Source organism: Dryobates pubescens, chromosome 13 (assembly GCF_014839835.1).
Source record: "Dryobates pubescens isolate bDryPub1 chromosome 13, bDryPub1.pri, whole genome shotgun sequence".
NCBI classification, from domain to species: domain Eukaryota; kingdom Metazoa; phylum Chordata; class Aves; order Piciformes; family Picidae; genus Dryobates; species Dryobates pubescens.
This window is the reverse complement of record NC_071624.1, coordinates 31,585,046-31,601,583: the sequence shown is the minus strand read 5'-3', so window position 1 is coordinate 31,601,583 and position 16,538 is coordinate 31,585,046. Positions and strand designations below refer to the sequence as shown.

At 60.2% G+C, this 16,538-nt stretch overlaps 1 protein-coding gene across 1 annotated transcript in view; it reads left to right on the top strand.

Moving 5' to 3' along the window:
• RAP1GAP2 (RAP1 GTPase activating protein 2) overlaps positions 1–16,538 on the top strand; it is a 64,868-nt gene that overhangs the window by 5,817 nt on the left and 42,513 nt on the right. The window contains exon 3 of the mRNA XM_054166340.1: positions 10,678–10,713. Coding sequence (XP_054022315.1) covers positions 10,678–10,713 — 36 coding nt within the window. The remainder of the gene's footprint in view (positions 1–10,677; positions 10,714–16,538) is intronic.

Sequence of the window (16,538 nt, the reverse complement as noted above, 5' to 3'; positions counted from 1 at the left end):
AGGCTGAGGTCCCTGGCTGTCCTTTTTTTCCGCCTTGCCTGGGCGCTCTGGACGCAAACGTGCCGTGGAACCGGGAGCTATTGTTGGAACGCTTGGCAGTCCTCAGCTTCTCTGCTTGCATGTAAATACGCGGTGGGGGCTTTGGGGATGGGGGGGCTGGGGGACAGGGACGTGGGGGCTGTGTTGGGGGGGGCTCGGGAACAGGGATGTGGGGGTCTGTGCCCTGCTGTTACTGATGTGGTGGTGGCGGCCAGTGCTTTGGGGCAAATAACGAAGATTCGAGGAGGCAACTTCCCAAGCTCTGCCCCTCGCCCTGCTCCCATGGCTGGGGGGGGGAGTGGGGGTGTGTGCGTGTCTGTGGAATTAGGGCTGTGGGGTCACAGTCCTGCCCTGGGAGGGCACCTCCTGTGCTGGGGAGTCCCAGATTTTGGCATTTGACAGAAGCAGGGCACGGAGATGGTTCCCAGCACCCTGTTTACTGGGGTGATGCCCTCTTGGGAGTGAGATTGCAGCCTGTCTGCAGGATGTCTGCTCAGCAGGCTGGGCAGAGCAGAAAATTCCTCTTCACCCCCGCTCTGGTGTGACCCAGCGTGAGCCCACGGAGCTGGGACTGTGTCACCGGCTCCCCCGGCAGACACAGGACCTGAGCTGCCCCCTGCCAGGTGCTGCCTTCTCTCCTCCTCTCCTGTGCACTCCCCTGCTTATTTTAGAGCTTTTGTTGTTTGAGCAGCACAGGGGAGGTGAGAGCTGTCCCCGTGCAGGATTTACTGGGCTTGGAGGCAGGCCAGGGAGTCTCAGTTCAGAATCAGCGACCAGGGTGACCCCCAGCCAGCTCACCCCAGGTCTAGCAGATCTCTCATCCTCCTTCTGTTGCTAATTCCCTCCAAGGGGCAGCTCACCATTAGCCATAGCAGCAAAACTGCCTGTTAGGGTTTGTTTCTTTCCCCTTTATGTTTGTTTTATCATCCTTCCTCCTGCATCACCCCTAAGTGTATCCATATGGCAGCAGGCTCCCAGGGGCTCCTTGCAGAGCCCCTCTGCTGCTGCCTGTTGTGCACCTGAAGTCAGACTCTGCTTGTTGTTAGTGGCTGCTGTGGAAACAGGAACAGGACTTCAGCAGCAACAGTAGGCAGAGACATTTTTTCCAGGAGCTAAAAACAGCTCATTCTCCCCAGACCTCTTTGCAATTTCATGGGGGCAGATGAATCCCTGCTTAGAGCTAACATCTGCCTTCGAGTCGGGTGCCAAACCAGGGAGAGCTGTCTCTTGATTCTGCTTTCACTCCAGCCCAGCTCCTGCAAAAGCCACCCAAAATGGTGGAAAATTACAGGTGATCTTGGCAAGATGTGCCAGGGCTCTGAAAAGCTGGAGCCCCAGCCCTCTGTGCCTGCTTTGCAGGGTTGAGCTGGAGCCACGCACGAGTTTGGCCTCGAATCTGAGCCCCGATGCCTGCCTAAATCCAATCCCACGCCAGCTCCTCTTGGCTGCAGCAGCCACTGCTCACCCACCTGCTGCTGGGGGGGGGCTGGGGAGTGGGGCACAGCATGGGGGTGCCACCCAGCCCTGCTCCCTGCTGCTGTAGCCACCAGCTCCTGTAACCTCTTCGTGCTGAGCATCACTTAGGGGGTTGGGTTTTTTCAGGTTTCTTTTCCTCTACTTCTGTTATTAGGAAGCAGTTCCAGAGTCTGTTTGTGCTAAAGATTAGGGAGCTCCTCATTTCCAGCCAAAGCATGCTCAGGTCTCTCTCATGCCAGTCCTTTCCTGCCAGCCCTGGGTTCCAGTTTAAAGCAGATCTTTCTCTGCCTCCCCAGGCTGCAGTCACGTTCCCCCGGTGTCTGCTGTGTGAATTGGGCCAAACGCTGCCCAGCTCCTTCGCTCCGGCTGCGTGCCAGCAGCAGTGGGGCTTTGGTGGGGTTGTGCCCAGCCTCCTCCCTCCAGCAGCCCCTGTGGTGCCCAGGCCAGCAGGCAGTGAGCTCCTGCTCCCCTGGGCTGCAGGAGCAGGGCACCGTGGTGCGAGGTGCATGGTGGATGCGCAGGTAGCCATGGAGACGGTGCTCAGGGACCTGGCACTGGGCACGGCCAGCTGCCTGCCTGCTCACCCTCGTGCCTGGGACCAGGCTGTCTCTGGAGCATCCTCAGCGAGGCAGCCTTGTGTGTGCCACAGCACTGAGAAACCTTGGTGACAGGCACGGTGTGTGGGGGGCATGGGCATCAGCTCTCTGGCTGAAGCATCCTCTGGCTCAGCTTGCATGGGGAAGGGCATGGCTGGAAGAGGGAAAACAGAGAGGGCAAACCCAGTGTGCTTGAAGAGCTCTTCCTAAGGGAGAGAGCCTCTCCAGGGGATTTCCTCCCCCCTGCTAGCAAGACAAGGCTGTCGAATGGGTGGATCTGGGAAAACAAGCAGCTCTGCACCTCAAACCCAGAGTGGGCAGAGAAGAATTGGAAGAGGCTGGAAGCCTGTGTGAAGGTTTTGTGCTGTGGTCAGACAGAGCTGTGTCACCTTGCAGTAAACAGCTGGGTCCTGTGATGCTGGCAGCAGCCAGCTGCTGACGGGTGTGAGGCTGCATCCCTGCAGCATCTCCAGAGCCAGGGACTACAGCCTGGGCAGGGCTGGTACCCATGGGCCTAGGGGCTCCCCTGGAAACCCTGCAGGCACCAGAGCTGTTAGCTGCAGGGTCACAGTGGCTGCTGGCTCCTTGCAGGAGAAGTGGTGGATGTGAATTTGCACCGGGGGCTCCAGCCCACTGCTCTGGGCTGCAGGTCATCAGCTGTATAAAACCTCAGTTCCCAGGATGGGCACAGGCTGCCCTGTTTCCCAGGCACGTTCAGAGCACTTTTTCTCCCTGTTTTCTGCTCCTCAAGTTAGGAGCCCCAGGAGACTTCCTGAAGGAGGCTGTTCATGCTCTGAACTTGGTTTTTTCCTGGCCAGCTAAGCATTTTCTGGGAATGAGATCTTCATTTCGGGGTGGATGTTTGCAGTTCTTGCTCTGTTCTGCAGCCTGATCCAGTTAAGGCTCATCTGTATCAAGCCCTCCATAATGAGTTTAAGGAGCTGTAGATAAGCAGCTGTGTGGCTCAGCTCTGCACCCCATCCATCCCTGGGGAGCAGAGCCACACAGTCAGGCTGTTGGGAGGAGATGGACAGGGAGTGCCCTGCAGTGAGCAGCCTCAGGCCTGAAGGAGGCATGGTGTGGATTCTGGAAGCACCCCCCTTGGCTTTCCTGTCCTCCTGCTGATAGGTGATGGTGTTGCCCCTCCCCAGGGCCACGGCTGGGGCTGAGGGAAGCTGGGTGCTGCAGACCTGTTGATTCTTGAGCGGTAAAGAGCCACCCTGCAGGGCAAGCAGGGAAGCTGCTTGTTTATGGCACCGAGTTTCTCACTTTGCTGTAGTTCAGCAGCCTGGGGAAGGGGAGAGAATGCTGTGAAGAATATTCCATGCACTGAGTCAGAGTTAATTCAGACACTGTTTTCCTTTGCTTTATACATCGAGGCTGATGATATGCACAGCCTGTTCTTCCTGCCAGGACCAAATCTAATCTTTCTGGGTGCCCACAGCCTTCCCTTGCCATCATAATGGAAAGATGAATGCCCTCAGCTCGCCGCATGCAATATTAAAGCACTAATGATGCAATCAGTCTCTCTTAGCCCCAGTAACAAAGGAAAGAATTACTCTGCCCTTCCTGGGCATGATTCTGCTCTGCAGTGTGGGCTCTGGCTGCTGCCTACCTGCTGCAGCCCCTGCCTGTGCCCGCTGCCTGTCCCTCAGCTGGGGCGGTGCCATCCGTGCCAGGGGCTCATGCTGGAGCGCCCCGTGGGCAGATCACCTTTCCATGGCTGTCCCAAGGGCTGGAGCCTGCAGCAGCCCTTGGGACTGGAGCAGTCAGTACCACTGGCACTGGTTCCTCGTGCTGCTGGGGGCTGAACTGTGCCTGTGTGCCAGGGGCTGGTGGCCTGGCTAAGCCATCCTGCAGCTGGCATGTTTGCAGGGGGCCAGACTGGCATCTTCAGCTGCCTGGGAGGAACGTGCCTTTGGACTCTCTCTGCACCATTGCCTCCTGCATCAGCTGGTGCTGTGCTGCACAGACCCTCAAACGCCCTGGGTTTGGTGGCCACGCTGCCAGCTGTGATGCCAGGGGCAGCTGGAGCCCTGTGGTTCCCTGTGAGGTGATGGCAGAGCTGAGTGGGGGCCAGGCAGGAGGAGCTGTTTGCTTTGGTAAACAGAATGGCACAGTTTGTGCTCATTAGGCACTGCTGGCGTGTGGCTGGCAGCGTGCTGCTGCCCTGGCTCCTCTCAGTTGTGCCTGACTGGGGGGGGGGGGCTGGAGCTGGGCACCTCTCCCCTGGGCTGCCCCCAGGAGCTGCAGGTGCCTGCTGCTCCAGGGCACTTTGGTTTTATTAGTTAGCTGTTAACAACTTGCTCTGTGGCACCACCTCCCTGGTGTCACCAGTGGGGCTGCTTCTTAGGGTGAGGAACACAGCCAGGGTTGGGCTGATGGGCTCCTGGTTCTGGCAGGGAGCCCTGGCAGTGTTAATTTTGGCTGGTGCAGATGGTGCCAAGGAGACATCCTCCCCCAGGCCTTTGTTTCTCCATCGTGGCTGATGGGTTCTGGGCTGTGCCTGCTCTGAAGGCAGGAGGCTGTTGGTAATTTTTTTCCCCTCCTTTTTCTTTTTGAGTCCAACTGTGAAATAACCTCCAGGGGGAAGTGAGAAATGTCATTGCAGACAAACTATTTCTGGATGTGAGGTGGTGCTGGGCAGGCACTGATATGGTGCCCTGGAGCAGAGGGAGGCTGGGGGGGTCTCTGGGGACCTGGAGTTGGGTCCTTGGTGTGTTTTTGACCTTTGTTTGTAGCCTGTCTCTGTGGTGGCCAGCATGGCTCTGGGGGGATGGGGGGAGGCTGCTGGACTTGTAGGGGTGGAGAGCAGGGGGAGATCTGCTTCTGTTCCCACTGGCCATGAGCACCCTGGGTGCTGGTCCTGCTGGTGAGGTTGGCTGCATGTGAGGGCTGCCTCCTGCCTCTCCTGGGCAGTGGGAATGGAGACAGGGCCTCTGTGGCTGCATCCAGCTCCTGCCCCTCCTGGACTCTGAAATCCCAGGGGAGGTCCACGAATGACCCTGAGGTGCATCAAGGAGCTGCCAGAGCAATTCTGACCCACTGTCTGTTGAGAGCTGCGGTGGAAGGGGAGCCTGGCCCTGTCTCCCTGTCACCTTCTGTGCTGCCGCTGCCTCCAGCAGCGAGTTCACCTCAGGCCCGGAGCAGCAGAGCAGGACCTGGTGCTTGCAGCACCGCCAGAGTCGGCGCTTCAGTGGAGAGCTGGCTGCTGTCCTGGGGCTCCCCGGGTCGGCCCTGGGGTGGTGCCAGCTGTGCATCGATCTCCCCGCGGCTGCTGCCTGCCAGGCTGGAGCTGCAGCAGAGGGCTGCTGCTCTGCGAGCTCAGCCGTGCTGGGAGCTCCCTGCTCCTGATCCCAAAGCCCAGTGAGCTGTGAGCAGAAATCAACTGGTGCCAGTGTGAGAAAGATGTGACCTGGGGGAAGATGAGGCAGAGGATAACGTCACCCTGCTGCTGGTGCAGAGCCGGAACGTGGAGCATGCAGGATACAAATGAGCTGCCAGCAAATGTCTGCTTCCAAATGTTTCATGGCACCTGAATTGTGGCTTTAGAGCCTGCAACGTGCTTGGGGGTTTTTTTCTTCCCCCCCCCCCCTTCAAAATAATGTCCTTAAGAGCTCTAAAATGCAAAGGATTCTATCATTTCTTTAAGGAGAGAAGGCTGTGGGCAGGAAAGTAGGAGTTGAAATAGCTGGATTTCAATCCAAGCTCCTTCACTGGAGTTGAGTGATTTGTCTCTCCAACTCCCTATCCCACCACTCCCCCCCCTTGATTCTTTCACACATCAGACAGAGTCCAAATGTCTCAGTTTTAAAGCTCTTGGGTGCTTTGGGGATGAGAGTCTGATTCCTGCAAGTGCCAAGCGCTGGGCTGAGAGCTGCCTCCAGTCCCCAGGAGCCGCGGGAGCTGGGCAGTGCCCGGTGGTGCCGAGTCCAGGGGATGCCCTTGGTGTGCTGCAGGTGCCACTTCAGCTCATGCCCACGGCAGGAGGTGAGTGTTCAGGTAGCTTGAGGGCTCCCACCCTTCCTCCTCACTCTGACCACCCTGCTGCAGCCCAGGCCTGTGTGGGCACAGGTGGACACTTGGTGGCAGGTTTGGGAGGATGAAGGGTGGGAGGCCAGGGTGGCTGGAGTGGGGCAGGCACTGTGCCCAGCCTCCCCATGGGTTCTGCTTTGCCTTGTGGTGCCCAGGGGCAGATGCCAGGGGGTGATGGCCTGGGCCCTTGGGGCTTTGTGACTGGTGGAAGCTGGTACCAGCTAGAGGTCAGCATTTCCATGGAAATGGCATTTCTGGAGCCTGGCTGGGGAAGTCCAGGGGGCTGTGGTGGTGGCCAGGCTGCAGAGCCACATTTCAGTGTTATGAGGCTGCCAGGACCCAGAGGAGAGGGAACCCTGAGTGCTGCAGCTGTGCAGGGGCAGGGTGGGAGCTGCCTCTCCGGGGATGTGCTTGCCTGCAGGACCAGGGGATGGGATTTTCACTCGCTGAGGTTTGATGCTTTTAGTGGGGTGTCCCCTGGCATGCACTGCAGGGGTCCTTTGGAGAGCCCCCTCCCAGGGAGCCAGCCTGGTGCAGTGAGCACAGCTCTGCCGTTTTGGGGGCAGCTGGGGCCAAAGGCAGACCGATGACCCTCTGCAGCAGCACCGGCAGCCGGCTGGGCTGATAGGGTGGGGGCAGCCCTGTGGCACGATGGCTTCCATGCCCCCGCGGCTCAGCCGCGGTGGCCCTGCAGGGCTGCCCGCAGCCCCAGCCCGTGGGAGAAAGGCGACGTTTGCAGCGTGAGGTTGTGAAAAGCCTGGGGCCACACACACACGAAGAGCCCAAACCGAAGAGGAAATGACTTTTTCTGGTGTTTGTGTGCGCCTGTGCAGGCTTCTGCCCGGGGGGGCTGCCCGGGAGGCGCTGGGGTCCCCCTGCCCTGGCACAGCGCTGGGCGCGCTGGCAGGAAGCGCCTGCTGTGGCCATCCGTCCTCTGCCAGCTCCGGCACAAGGGCGCTGCCGGCCCCGAGCTGCGGCTGCTGCCGGCCCCGGCGCCGTGCCCCCCATGGCCGCAGCGTCCCGGCAGCACCGGGCTGCCACCATGTTCCAGAGGAAGCGCAGCGTCTCCTTCGGCGGCTACGGCTGGTGGGTGCCTTTCCTTTCTCGCCTCCCTCCTCTTTGCTTTTCGTCCCTCTGCAGCTCCGAAGGAGGAAGCACCACGGTGCCGTGGCATGGTGCCCTCAGCAGAGCCCTTCCTGCTGCCCCATGCCAACAGCATCACGTGGGAGTTGGGAAGGACTTTCTCCCCTCATGCCCCTGGGGATGTGCCCTTCGAGCTGCTGTGTCCCAGCCATGTCCCTCTTGAACCCCACGGGTGCCCAGTGGTCTTGTGGTGGTCTCCCGTGGCCGCGGAGTGCAGGAGCATCCTGTGGCTCTCCCTGATGCCTTTCTCTTGCTGCTGGGGACCTGCTGTCTGCTCCTCTTCTGCCTGGCTTGTGATGCTTGCAGCCACTTTGGGCAGGCAGGGTGAGGTCCCACCTGGGCCATGGCAGGTTCCTGGTTCTTCTCCTGGCCCTCAGCAGAGCTCCACACCTGCTGCTTGCAGCCTGGGTTCTACAGGACTGTTTGAATCTCCTGTCCCTCCCCTCTGAGATGTGCTGAGCTATAGGGAAGCAGCTGGAGAAAATTCCATGGCTCTCCCCTCTCTTGGTGCCATTTTCTTTGCCCATTCCAAGCCTGTGCTGTCTGACTGTGTGGAAGCTGGTGGTCAGCTTGGCAATATTATACCGGTTTGGGCAGTGGGGCAGAGGGGGTTGCTTTGCTTTCCCTTCCCTGTCTTACGGTGCCTGGAGCTGGGGAGCCCTGGGGGCTTTGGGAGCAGCTCTGTGCTGGTGAGCTTGGAGCTGCTTGAAAGCTGCCCGGGGGAAATGCTGAGTAACAGACGGTTGGGAGGGGGGCAGGGAAGTTGTTGAGGGTTTGGGTGAATCTCCTGGGATTTCAGTGTGCACCTTGCTGAAACCAAGGGCTTTATCTCAGCTGGGATCTTTTTGTTCTTTGCCCAGCATGGGAAGGAAGCACTCGGTGAGAAACTTTTGCACCGGCACGTTGGGTGAAGGGGAGGGCAGAGAGAAATTGCAGCTCGGGGGCAGGGGCACAGCAGGCACATCCTGGGGGCTGCTGCTGGGGAGCTCCCCGTGCTGTGGAGCACAACCCTCACCCCTTCACAGGGGCATTTGAGGCCAGCTGAGCTCTGCTTGGCTGTTTTCCTTCTGTGCTCTGGCAAAGGTGCAGGGGGAAGATAACCAGGAGCTGGGGAGCCGCGCAGGAAAATGCGGTTTGTGGGCTGCTGGGGGCTGTGCTGCCGTTGCAATCGGGGCTGGGGGGACTGGGGGCACAGCCTTTCCTTTGAATGCCAACCTCCACCTCTGCAGAGGGAGGAGAGCAGAGGAGGAGGTACGGGGGGAGCCCTGTTCTCTGCGCTCCAGTGCAGGGCTTCTGAGGGGAGTTAGTGCCATGGGGGTCCCTGGGGAGGACACCCCCTTGCAGTCGTGCATCACGCAGTGTGCAGCTGGGAAAACGCATCCCTGGGTGGTTGTGAGAAAGGAAGGGACCTGCCACAGCCCTGTACCTGCAACTGCATCTTCTCACAGCCGCCTCACGGGGGTGGGTGCGGGCACACCCTTCCTGTGGGCACCGTGCTGGGGTCCGGGCACACCCAGCCGCCGCTCGCTGTGGCCACGGTCGCCGTTTCCAGCCCCCGGCTGGGGTTTGATGGTTGCATCTGCCGCCAGCCAGGGCCCAGGAGCGTCCTCGTCCCGGCTCGGCCACTCTTGGTGCCTTCCCCTCTAGGCTGTGGCATGCAGGCTGCGGGCGATGCGGAGCCGTGGGTGTTTCACATCGCCCCAGCCCGGGAGGGGTCACAGGGCAGGGCCTGGCCGAGCGGCTCCCGTGACTCAGCCGCGGCGCAGCTGCGGTTTGCCGAGCAGAGAGCTCCTTTCTTCCTTTCTTCTCTGCTGCTTTTGTGTGGCCCTTTTTTCCCCTTTAAACTCTCCCAAGGGACTTTTCTTCCTGTGGCTCTGGATGGAGCTGCTCGCTGCGGCTTCTCGCTCCCACACAGGTCCTGCCCCAGCCACCTCCTGTCCTCCCCCATAGCCCAGCCGCTGAGTTTAGCAGCAGCCATCGGCAGCAGGGAGCTTCGGTGTCCAGCCTGATGTAGTGATCAAGGAGCCCTGCAGATGGGCTCGTTAAGTATTCCGTGACATCAGCAGGTGCCCCAGGTCTGGTTTTAGGAGCAGGAGCTCCCAGAGCAGAGCACAGGAGCTGATGGTTTGGGACATGCCTGGAATGAAGCACTCAAGGCTGTGTGGGGGCTGTGTGAGCTCAATGTTGGCCCAGGAGAAGGGTTTCAGGTGGGGTGGGGTGGGGTGGCTTCAGCCTCACCCTTGGGAAGCAAGGACACCCCATACAGAATTCCTAATGGTGCACTTGGGATCTGGTGTGCCAGGGATCCACCCCCATGGGTACAGCCTCCTGGTGATGGAGGAGTCCAGGCTGGCAGCCTGGATGGGGAGGTAAAGCTGCAAGCACAAGAGGGGAAAGCTGCATTTCTGCAGCCTGGCTGCATCCCCTGTGCCCGAGGTGTAAAACAAGGTGGGGGGGGGGGCGCTTGGGGGGGTGTTTGATGTTTGCCTTTCTAAGGTTGTTTTGTTTGGGAGCTGTGGAATTCATTCCAGGAGGCAGATAACAAGCAGAGCATTCACAGCGGCTGCCAAAAGGCATCGGTTTGCTTTGGGAGGCATTACAGTGATTTGCATTAATTAATATGAAGATGGCTTTAAGCACAGTGATTCTGGGCAGATAGGTGCTTATTATGGGTGCCAAGTCAACAAATGAAGTCGCTGGGGGCTCCCAGCCCCGTGTGAGCTGGCAAGGACTGGGAGGGATGGGACAGCTCTCTGTTCCACCCCTCCATTCAGGGCTCTGGCTGCGGGTGAGGGAGAGAAGCAAAGGGCAAGCCAGCAGCTGGTGCCCAGGCAGGGATGGTGCAGCCCTGCAGGGATGAGCCTGAGCTCAGGCAGCGAAGCAGCAATGGTCCAGGCATGAAAATCCTGCCCCTGGCTGTATCCTTACTCCTTCCCCACTGGACTGGGCTTTTCTTGAGGCTCAGGGTCGAGGCTGGGGTGTTTGGCATCTTCCTGGCATGGTGCATCTGCCGTGGGTCTGTGCTCTCCAAACACATGTGCTGTGGGAGGTGGCAACAGTGTGCTGGAGAGGGGAATGTCCTCCTCTGGTGCTCAGTTCACCTCTGGTGTTTTGGATCAGGAGGCAGCAGCCCTCCACGGGTCACCAGCAGGACATACCTGGGGGGGGTTGGGTTTACTGGCCCCTGGGCTGCACTCGGGGTTGAATTGTGGTAGAGTTGTTTGTTTTCTGGTGAGGCCTTTCTGTGGTGATTGTGGTGCCAGCCAGACCAATGACCCCTCCAAAGGAGATGCTGGGGCTGGGTTTGCCAGCAGCCCTGGGTGGGGAGGAGGGACAAGCCCAGATCCCCCCTGCCCCACAGTAACCTGCTGCTCTGCTTTCTCCCCAGGATTGACAAGACGATGCTCGCCAGCCTGAAGATCAAGTGAGTAGCCACAGCCTGCTCTCCTGTGATGGCCCTCTGCAGTGGGTGGTGCTGGGGTGGTGCTGGCTGTGGGGGGATGCTTTCTCCAGAGCTGGGCTGTGTTTCCAGCTCTGTGCTGCAGTGGTAGAGCAGCCAGGTGTGCCCATTCCTGGAGGCAGCCTGGTGCCTGTCCCACAGCTCCTTCTCCTGTTGGGAGTCCAAGGTGCTTCAGGCACTGGGTGACTTTTAGCAGCCCTGTGAGCCAGGGGCATGGGTGGTGCAGTCCATGGGGCACCAGCTCTGCCTTAGGGAAAGGGCAGGATGGGCCCCACTGAGCTGCTGGCTGTAAATGTGTTGAAGTCTGGGGTTTGGGGGTTTGGTTCTGGCATTGCTCATGAATCTTGCAGCCTGGAAGGAGGGTGGGTGGTGGAGGATTCGTGGCAGCCCTGTGCTTGCTCTGTGTGGGGGTGTGTGCCTCTGGATGCTGCTCTGCAAGGGGTGAAGATGCTCCCTGGAGGGCCTGGGAGTTGGTGCTGTTGCTTGGTGGGTCTGCCCTGGGCTTGCTGTGGACTTGCTTGAAGGCTGGCAGCGTGGGTTGTGTGGCTCCTGGTGAGGCAGCTGCTGGGCCAGATCCTGCTCTGTGATAGAGTGAGGTGTGTGGGGTCACCACCCCTGCTGGGAGACGCCATCAGCTGGGTGGAGCAGAGAGGTGAGAGGGCTGAGTGGGGTGGTGGTGCTAACAGGCACTCCCAGCTCTCTGGGACCTGCTTCCCGTTCCTGCTGGACCTTTGCCTCCTGGCCACAGGACCCGGGGGATGATCCCTTCCCACCCACTGTGGTGCACCCCTGCCTCTGGATAAACTCCCCGTGCTGGGAAGCTGTCTCAAGCATGCATGGCTCCGGTGTTGCTGGTGTAACCGTGTTCTGCTGGGGCAGAAGTGTCCTGGCCAAGCCTCTCTTGAGCTCAGGGAGCAGCCCCTGCGCTTCCCTCTCTAATCACTGCTTGTGCAAATTACTCATTAAGGGAGAAGTCGACAGAAAGCCTCAGGGGTTGTCTGAATGAGCCTGCCCGTGCCCCTTGTGAAGAGCACCACGGGCAGGGGCTGCCGAGCTCATTGCTGGGGATTTTGCTGGGCTAATGAGAAGTTTAAATCGCTGCTCACCACCTCTGGGAGCAGAGAGACCTCTCAGTAGACTTCCCTTTTCCCTTGGAGCTGAGGAGGATTTCGCTGCTCTTTGTTTGCCCAGCAGTCCTGCTGCAGAAATGCCATTTCCCCTCCTGTCCCCACGGTGCCAGGCAGTTAGTGCCAGGCTCAGGGCCCAGTGCTGGTGCCACGGGACATGCTGCTGTGCCAGGATGAGGGTCTGGGGCCACGTTTCTCTCTCCCTCCTGCCCTGAGCCGAGGAGCAGGTTTGCTCAGGGTGTCTGATGAGCATCCTCTGGAGCTGGTTTATCCTCACTTAATGCTTTCCACAGCCTCCTAACGCTCCTGCTTTGTGGCCAGATTGCTTCGTTAAGTGGTTCTGTAATTGGGGCCCAGCCAGAGCCACTTTGGGTATTTGTTATAAGGCTTTTAAAATTTAAAATAGATATAGTTTGGGGTTTTCTAAGTCCCTCGCGATTGCTGCAGCCTTGTTAACAAGCAGGCAGCTGCTCCCGGTGAGCCGAGCAGCCCCCGACCCGAGCCCTGTGCGCTGCAGCCGTCAGCACTGACCTGCAGAGGCCTGGCAGGGGAGGAGCAGTGCAGGGTGCTGGATGTGGCCCCAAGGTCTCTGCTGCAGAGGGGGTCACAGTGTGGCAGGGGGGCTGCGGTCCCCATGCCTGCCCCTCCACCTCAGGGACCGAGGCCAAGGGAAGTGGGGAGGTGGGGGGTGGGGGGGCTGGCTGCTTTTAGGGACAAGGTCCTGCCAGGGATGGTGTTTGGTGGGACCAAGTGCGATGCCAGGCTGCAGGATGCCCCCTGCCCGCCGCCGTCGTCGTTTGTCACCATAAGCTTGCACACACAGGTGGCACTAGAGCTTCAAAGCGGTTTCCCCTCTGCCTCTCTCTTAATTTGGTTTCATTAGTTGCCATGGTAACCGCGGACATGTCTGAGGGACTCACCGGGGAGGGAGAGTGGAGATTGCGGAGGGGGAGTGCCGAGGAGAGGGGATGGATGGAAAGCCCTGGAGGCACGGCCAGGGGCTCGGCTGGCCCCGGTTGGTGACGGGCACGGCGGGGAAGGGACCGGGGCTGCCCTCGCCGGGGAAGGTGCCGCGGAGGACCCAGCATCCCCGGGCAGCCGCTGCTGAACGGCCTCGCTCGCTGCTCAGCCTCTGAAATGCCCAGGAAGCCCTGGTGAGTTTGGGTCTGGCTCTGCCTCTGGGGCTGTGCCCCTGTCCTGGCAGCGGCGGCCCCTGTGCGCCCGGCCCCACCACGTCGGGTTTCAATGTGTGGCTGGCAAAGGGCCCCCCTGGCTCTCAAAACCTGCTGCTCTGGGGTGGGAGCTGAGTTTCTCGCTGCTGCAGGGAGGTGTGGGCTGCTTTGGAGAGCCTGGGCACGGTCCCACCTCTGGGGGATGTTCTTGGGAAGCTTTCAAAGCTCCCAAAGGCAGCCGATGGGGGTGGAGAGTCTGGGAAAGGGACTGGGAATGCTCTGCTCGCTGGTTTTAGGGATGCCGGTGGCAGCAAGAGCTGGGGCTATGAGGCTTGGGTGGCAGGAGAGGGGCCAGGGCGGCTGACAGCCATTGGGACCGGGGCCAAGGTGGGACGAGGTGAAAGGGATGGACCAGTGGAAACCCTCCTCTGATGGGGATGAACCCGTGGGGACTTTCCTCTGGCATCCAGCTGGGCTTCTTGGGGAGGAGCTGGTCAGGTGGTGGCCCACCCCGGAGGGCAGCAGCCCTTTGCCTGCTGCTGGCTCCCCAGCCCTCTGCGCTCTGGTCGTCTTCTCTCGGGCATCACCGGGGGAGAAGTGCCGAGGAACCACGAGGTGTTTAGAGGGGGGTGGTGGTGAAACTTCAATCAATCAATAAAAAGGGCGGGGGGGAGGTCTCTCCTTCAGGCAGAGAGTCATCTCTTGCCTTAGCCTTGTAAGGCAAAAATAGCAACAAAATAATCACGTCTCTGTGGACACACGGAGCAGCCTCTACGCCAATTACCCAGAGTCAGCATGTGTGGGGCTAAAACTCAGATGAAAGAGCATGTGATGCTCATCTGATGGTGGGAACAGCAGTGGGAGATAAAGGTGGGAAGAGATGAAAGACTCCGCTTGACCTTCGTAAAATGAGCTGTGTCCAGGCTCCAGGCTCTTTAATATTTGATGGGCTGGAGCCCAGTTAATGGGAAGATGTGGGAATGATTTAGCAGCAGCTGCACTGGCCTGGTGCAGTAATCTTGGAGGTTTGCACTTGGGTCTTGTGAGGACAAGGTCTGGAGAGCAGATTGTGCCTTAAATAAATCCCTGTGACTTTACTGGCACCTTCTGAAATGAGTAATTGCATGCAGGGGGCTGGTCTGCAATTATCCCTCAGCTGTAGCAGCATCACACCGCCAGGAAGATGCTCCAGAGCCTGGCAGAGCAGCCAGCAGGGTGGGCAGGGTGGATTCTCACCTCTCTGCGTTCCCAGCTGCTCATCTCCAGGGCTGTTGTCTCAGCTCTGGTGCAGGAATGTGGGAGGAGAACTGGGGGTGTGGGGCTGGGGAGCAAAGGATGCACTGGGCCTCGGGTCAAACCTTAATGTCAGTTAAGGGCACTGCTGGAGGGGCAGAATGAGGTGTGGGCTGGCCCAGGCTGCCAGCTGGGTGCTGGTCTGTGTGCTGGGTGAGTGCTGCTTGAGTGCCCAGGTGAGGGTTGTTCAGTGTGCATCCCTCCCCCAGCTTGGATGCCCTTCTTACTCTGGGAGATGCCACTCCCTCCCTGTCCCTGCTGCTGCCCACTGGTGCCCATGTGGCTCACCTCACCACAGCACATTCTTCTGAGCTTTTCCTAAGCCACTGGTGTTTTGGTTTCCTGACTCTAACCTCTCCCTGATTTTCCCCTAAAGCTTTGCTGGACACTCCCACTGTCTGTGATGGGTCACCAAGCAGCCCTCCCCTTGCTTGTGCTCATGCACAACGAGGAGGCAAAGTGTCCCCTGCCCAGGGATGGCCCTTCCAGCAACGGTGTGACCTCAGCTCACCTTGCTGAGCGTCTCCCCAGCTCTGTCCCTGCTCCTGGGAGATCCCTGTGGCACCGTGGGCATGTGAGGCAGTGGGGGGAGGTGGCTGGACACGGCATTCGAGGCAAAATGAGTCCTTGTGCCCAGGTCCCTGCTGGGACCAAGTCCCTGACGAGAGCCAGGGAGGCTGCGGGCGGTGGCCGGGGCTGGTGACAGGTCCCTGCTGCTGCCGCGGGCTCTGGCTGACGCCGTCCTCGCTCGCCGTCTGCTGTCTGCGAGCCGCCTCTGCCCTGGCCAATGCCGGGGGACCCGAGGGATGCTCGGATAAATGTCAGCGCCGAGGTGACAGCTCTGCCTCGCAGGAGGCTGCTGGCACTGGCACGGTGGAGCACCTGCCCCGCGGGCTCCTGGGGCAAACGGCTGGCATATGGCTGGAGCTGCTCCTGGCTTTGGCTGCCCGGGCCCTGATCTGAGCCCCTCAATGACGCAGGGACGTTTGCTGTTGCCCCAGGATCCACCCTGAACAGGTCTGGGTGCATGTCCAGGACCAGGCAGCACGCTGGATCCTCCTCCCACGGGCAGGCGTGGAAGTGTTTCCCAATCCTTGATCGCGGTGTGGAAGCAAAGAAGCAGGAGAGGCTGAGGAGGGTCACTGCTGAGCAGCATCAGCCTGGGACCTTTCAGAAGCTCCTTCTCAGCCTGGCTGCAGCCCCTGGCTGCTCGGCTGGGCCCCCACCGGCACGCCCGGTCTCTGCCGGTGCTTCCCTGGCTGGCTGCAGCCTCTTCCAAGCCGTGCCGGCAGTCGGCACACGAGCGCTTGGCTGCTGCTGCCGCTTGGTCCTGCTGTGAGTGCATGCAAGAGAGGGGACCCCAGGCTTTGCTGTCGGGGTCCTGCTGCCCTGTGCCCGTGCACCGAGGGGCTTCTGTCTGATAGTGACCAGGCTGCTGCAGGTTCTATCACCCTGCTCTCACCGGAGCTGTGGTCGATCCTCTGTGCTCTGGGGGCAGGAGATGTGACACTGCTTAGTGCCCTTGAGAAGAACAAGGACCAGGCACTGGCTTTTGCATCCAGGGGTCCTGCCCAGGAGGTTCTGCTCACTGCTGTGCCCTGGGGTATCCCCACAGCAGGTGCTGCTGGTCCCCGTGCCACTGCTTGTGCCACCCCCAAGCTGGAGAGCTTTAGCAGGAGGCAGCAAAGGCAGGAGCCAGTGATTTAGAAGAGGAATGGGAAAGTGGCAAAAGGAGAGTGGAAAGTGTGGCAGCACCACCCGTGACAAACGAGGTCGTGGTGGAGACATTGGCTGGGAAGTGGCAGGAAGCAGGTGCTGCCCAGCCAGGATGCTGGCCCTGGGAGACCTGCAGCGGTGGCAGGGGCACAGCTGCCCTGCCTTGGCCAGCCCCGGAGCTGGCTGGGGGTTTGCACAATCCAGCCGGTCCCAACGTCTCTGCCCTATCTCCAGCGAGCAGGCAGCGGCCCGGGAGGGCGGCGACCGCCGCGGCCCCCTGCAGGCGCCCGGCCCTGCCCCCTGCACCAGCCTGGCCGCACGTTTCACAGCCTGCCTGGGGCGGAGGAAGCCTTCCCAGGAGGAGAAAGGGGAGGTCAACCTTGGGGACTGTGGGGTCTTTCAGCCATTTAATCTGGTGAGCCTTATCTCTGGGAAATCCTTGGGGGGAGGCACTGGCACAGCTCCACTGATGCTCCTACCC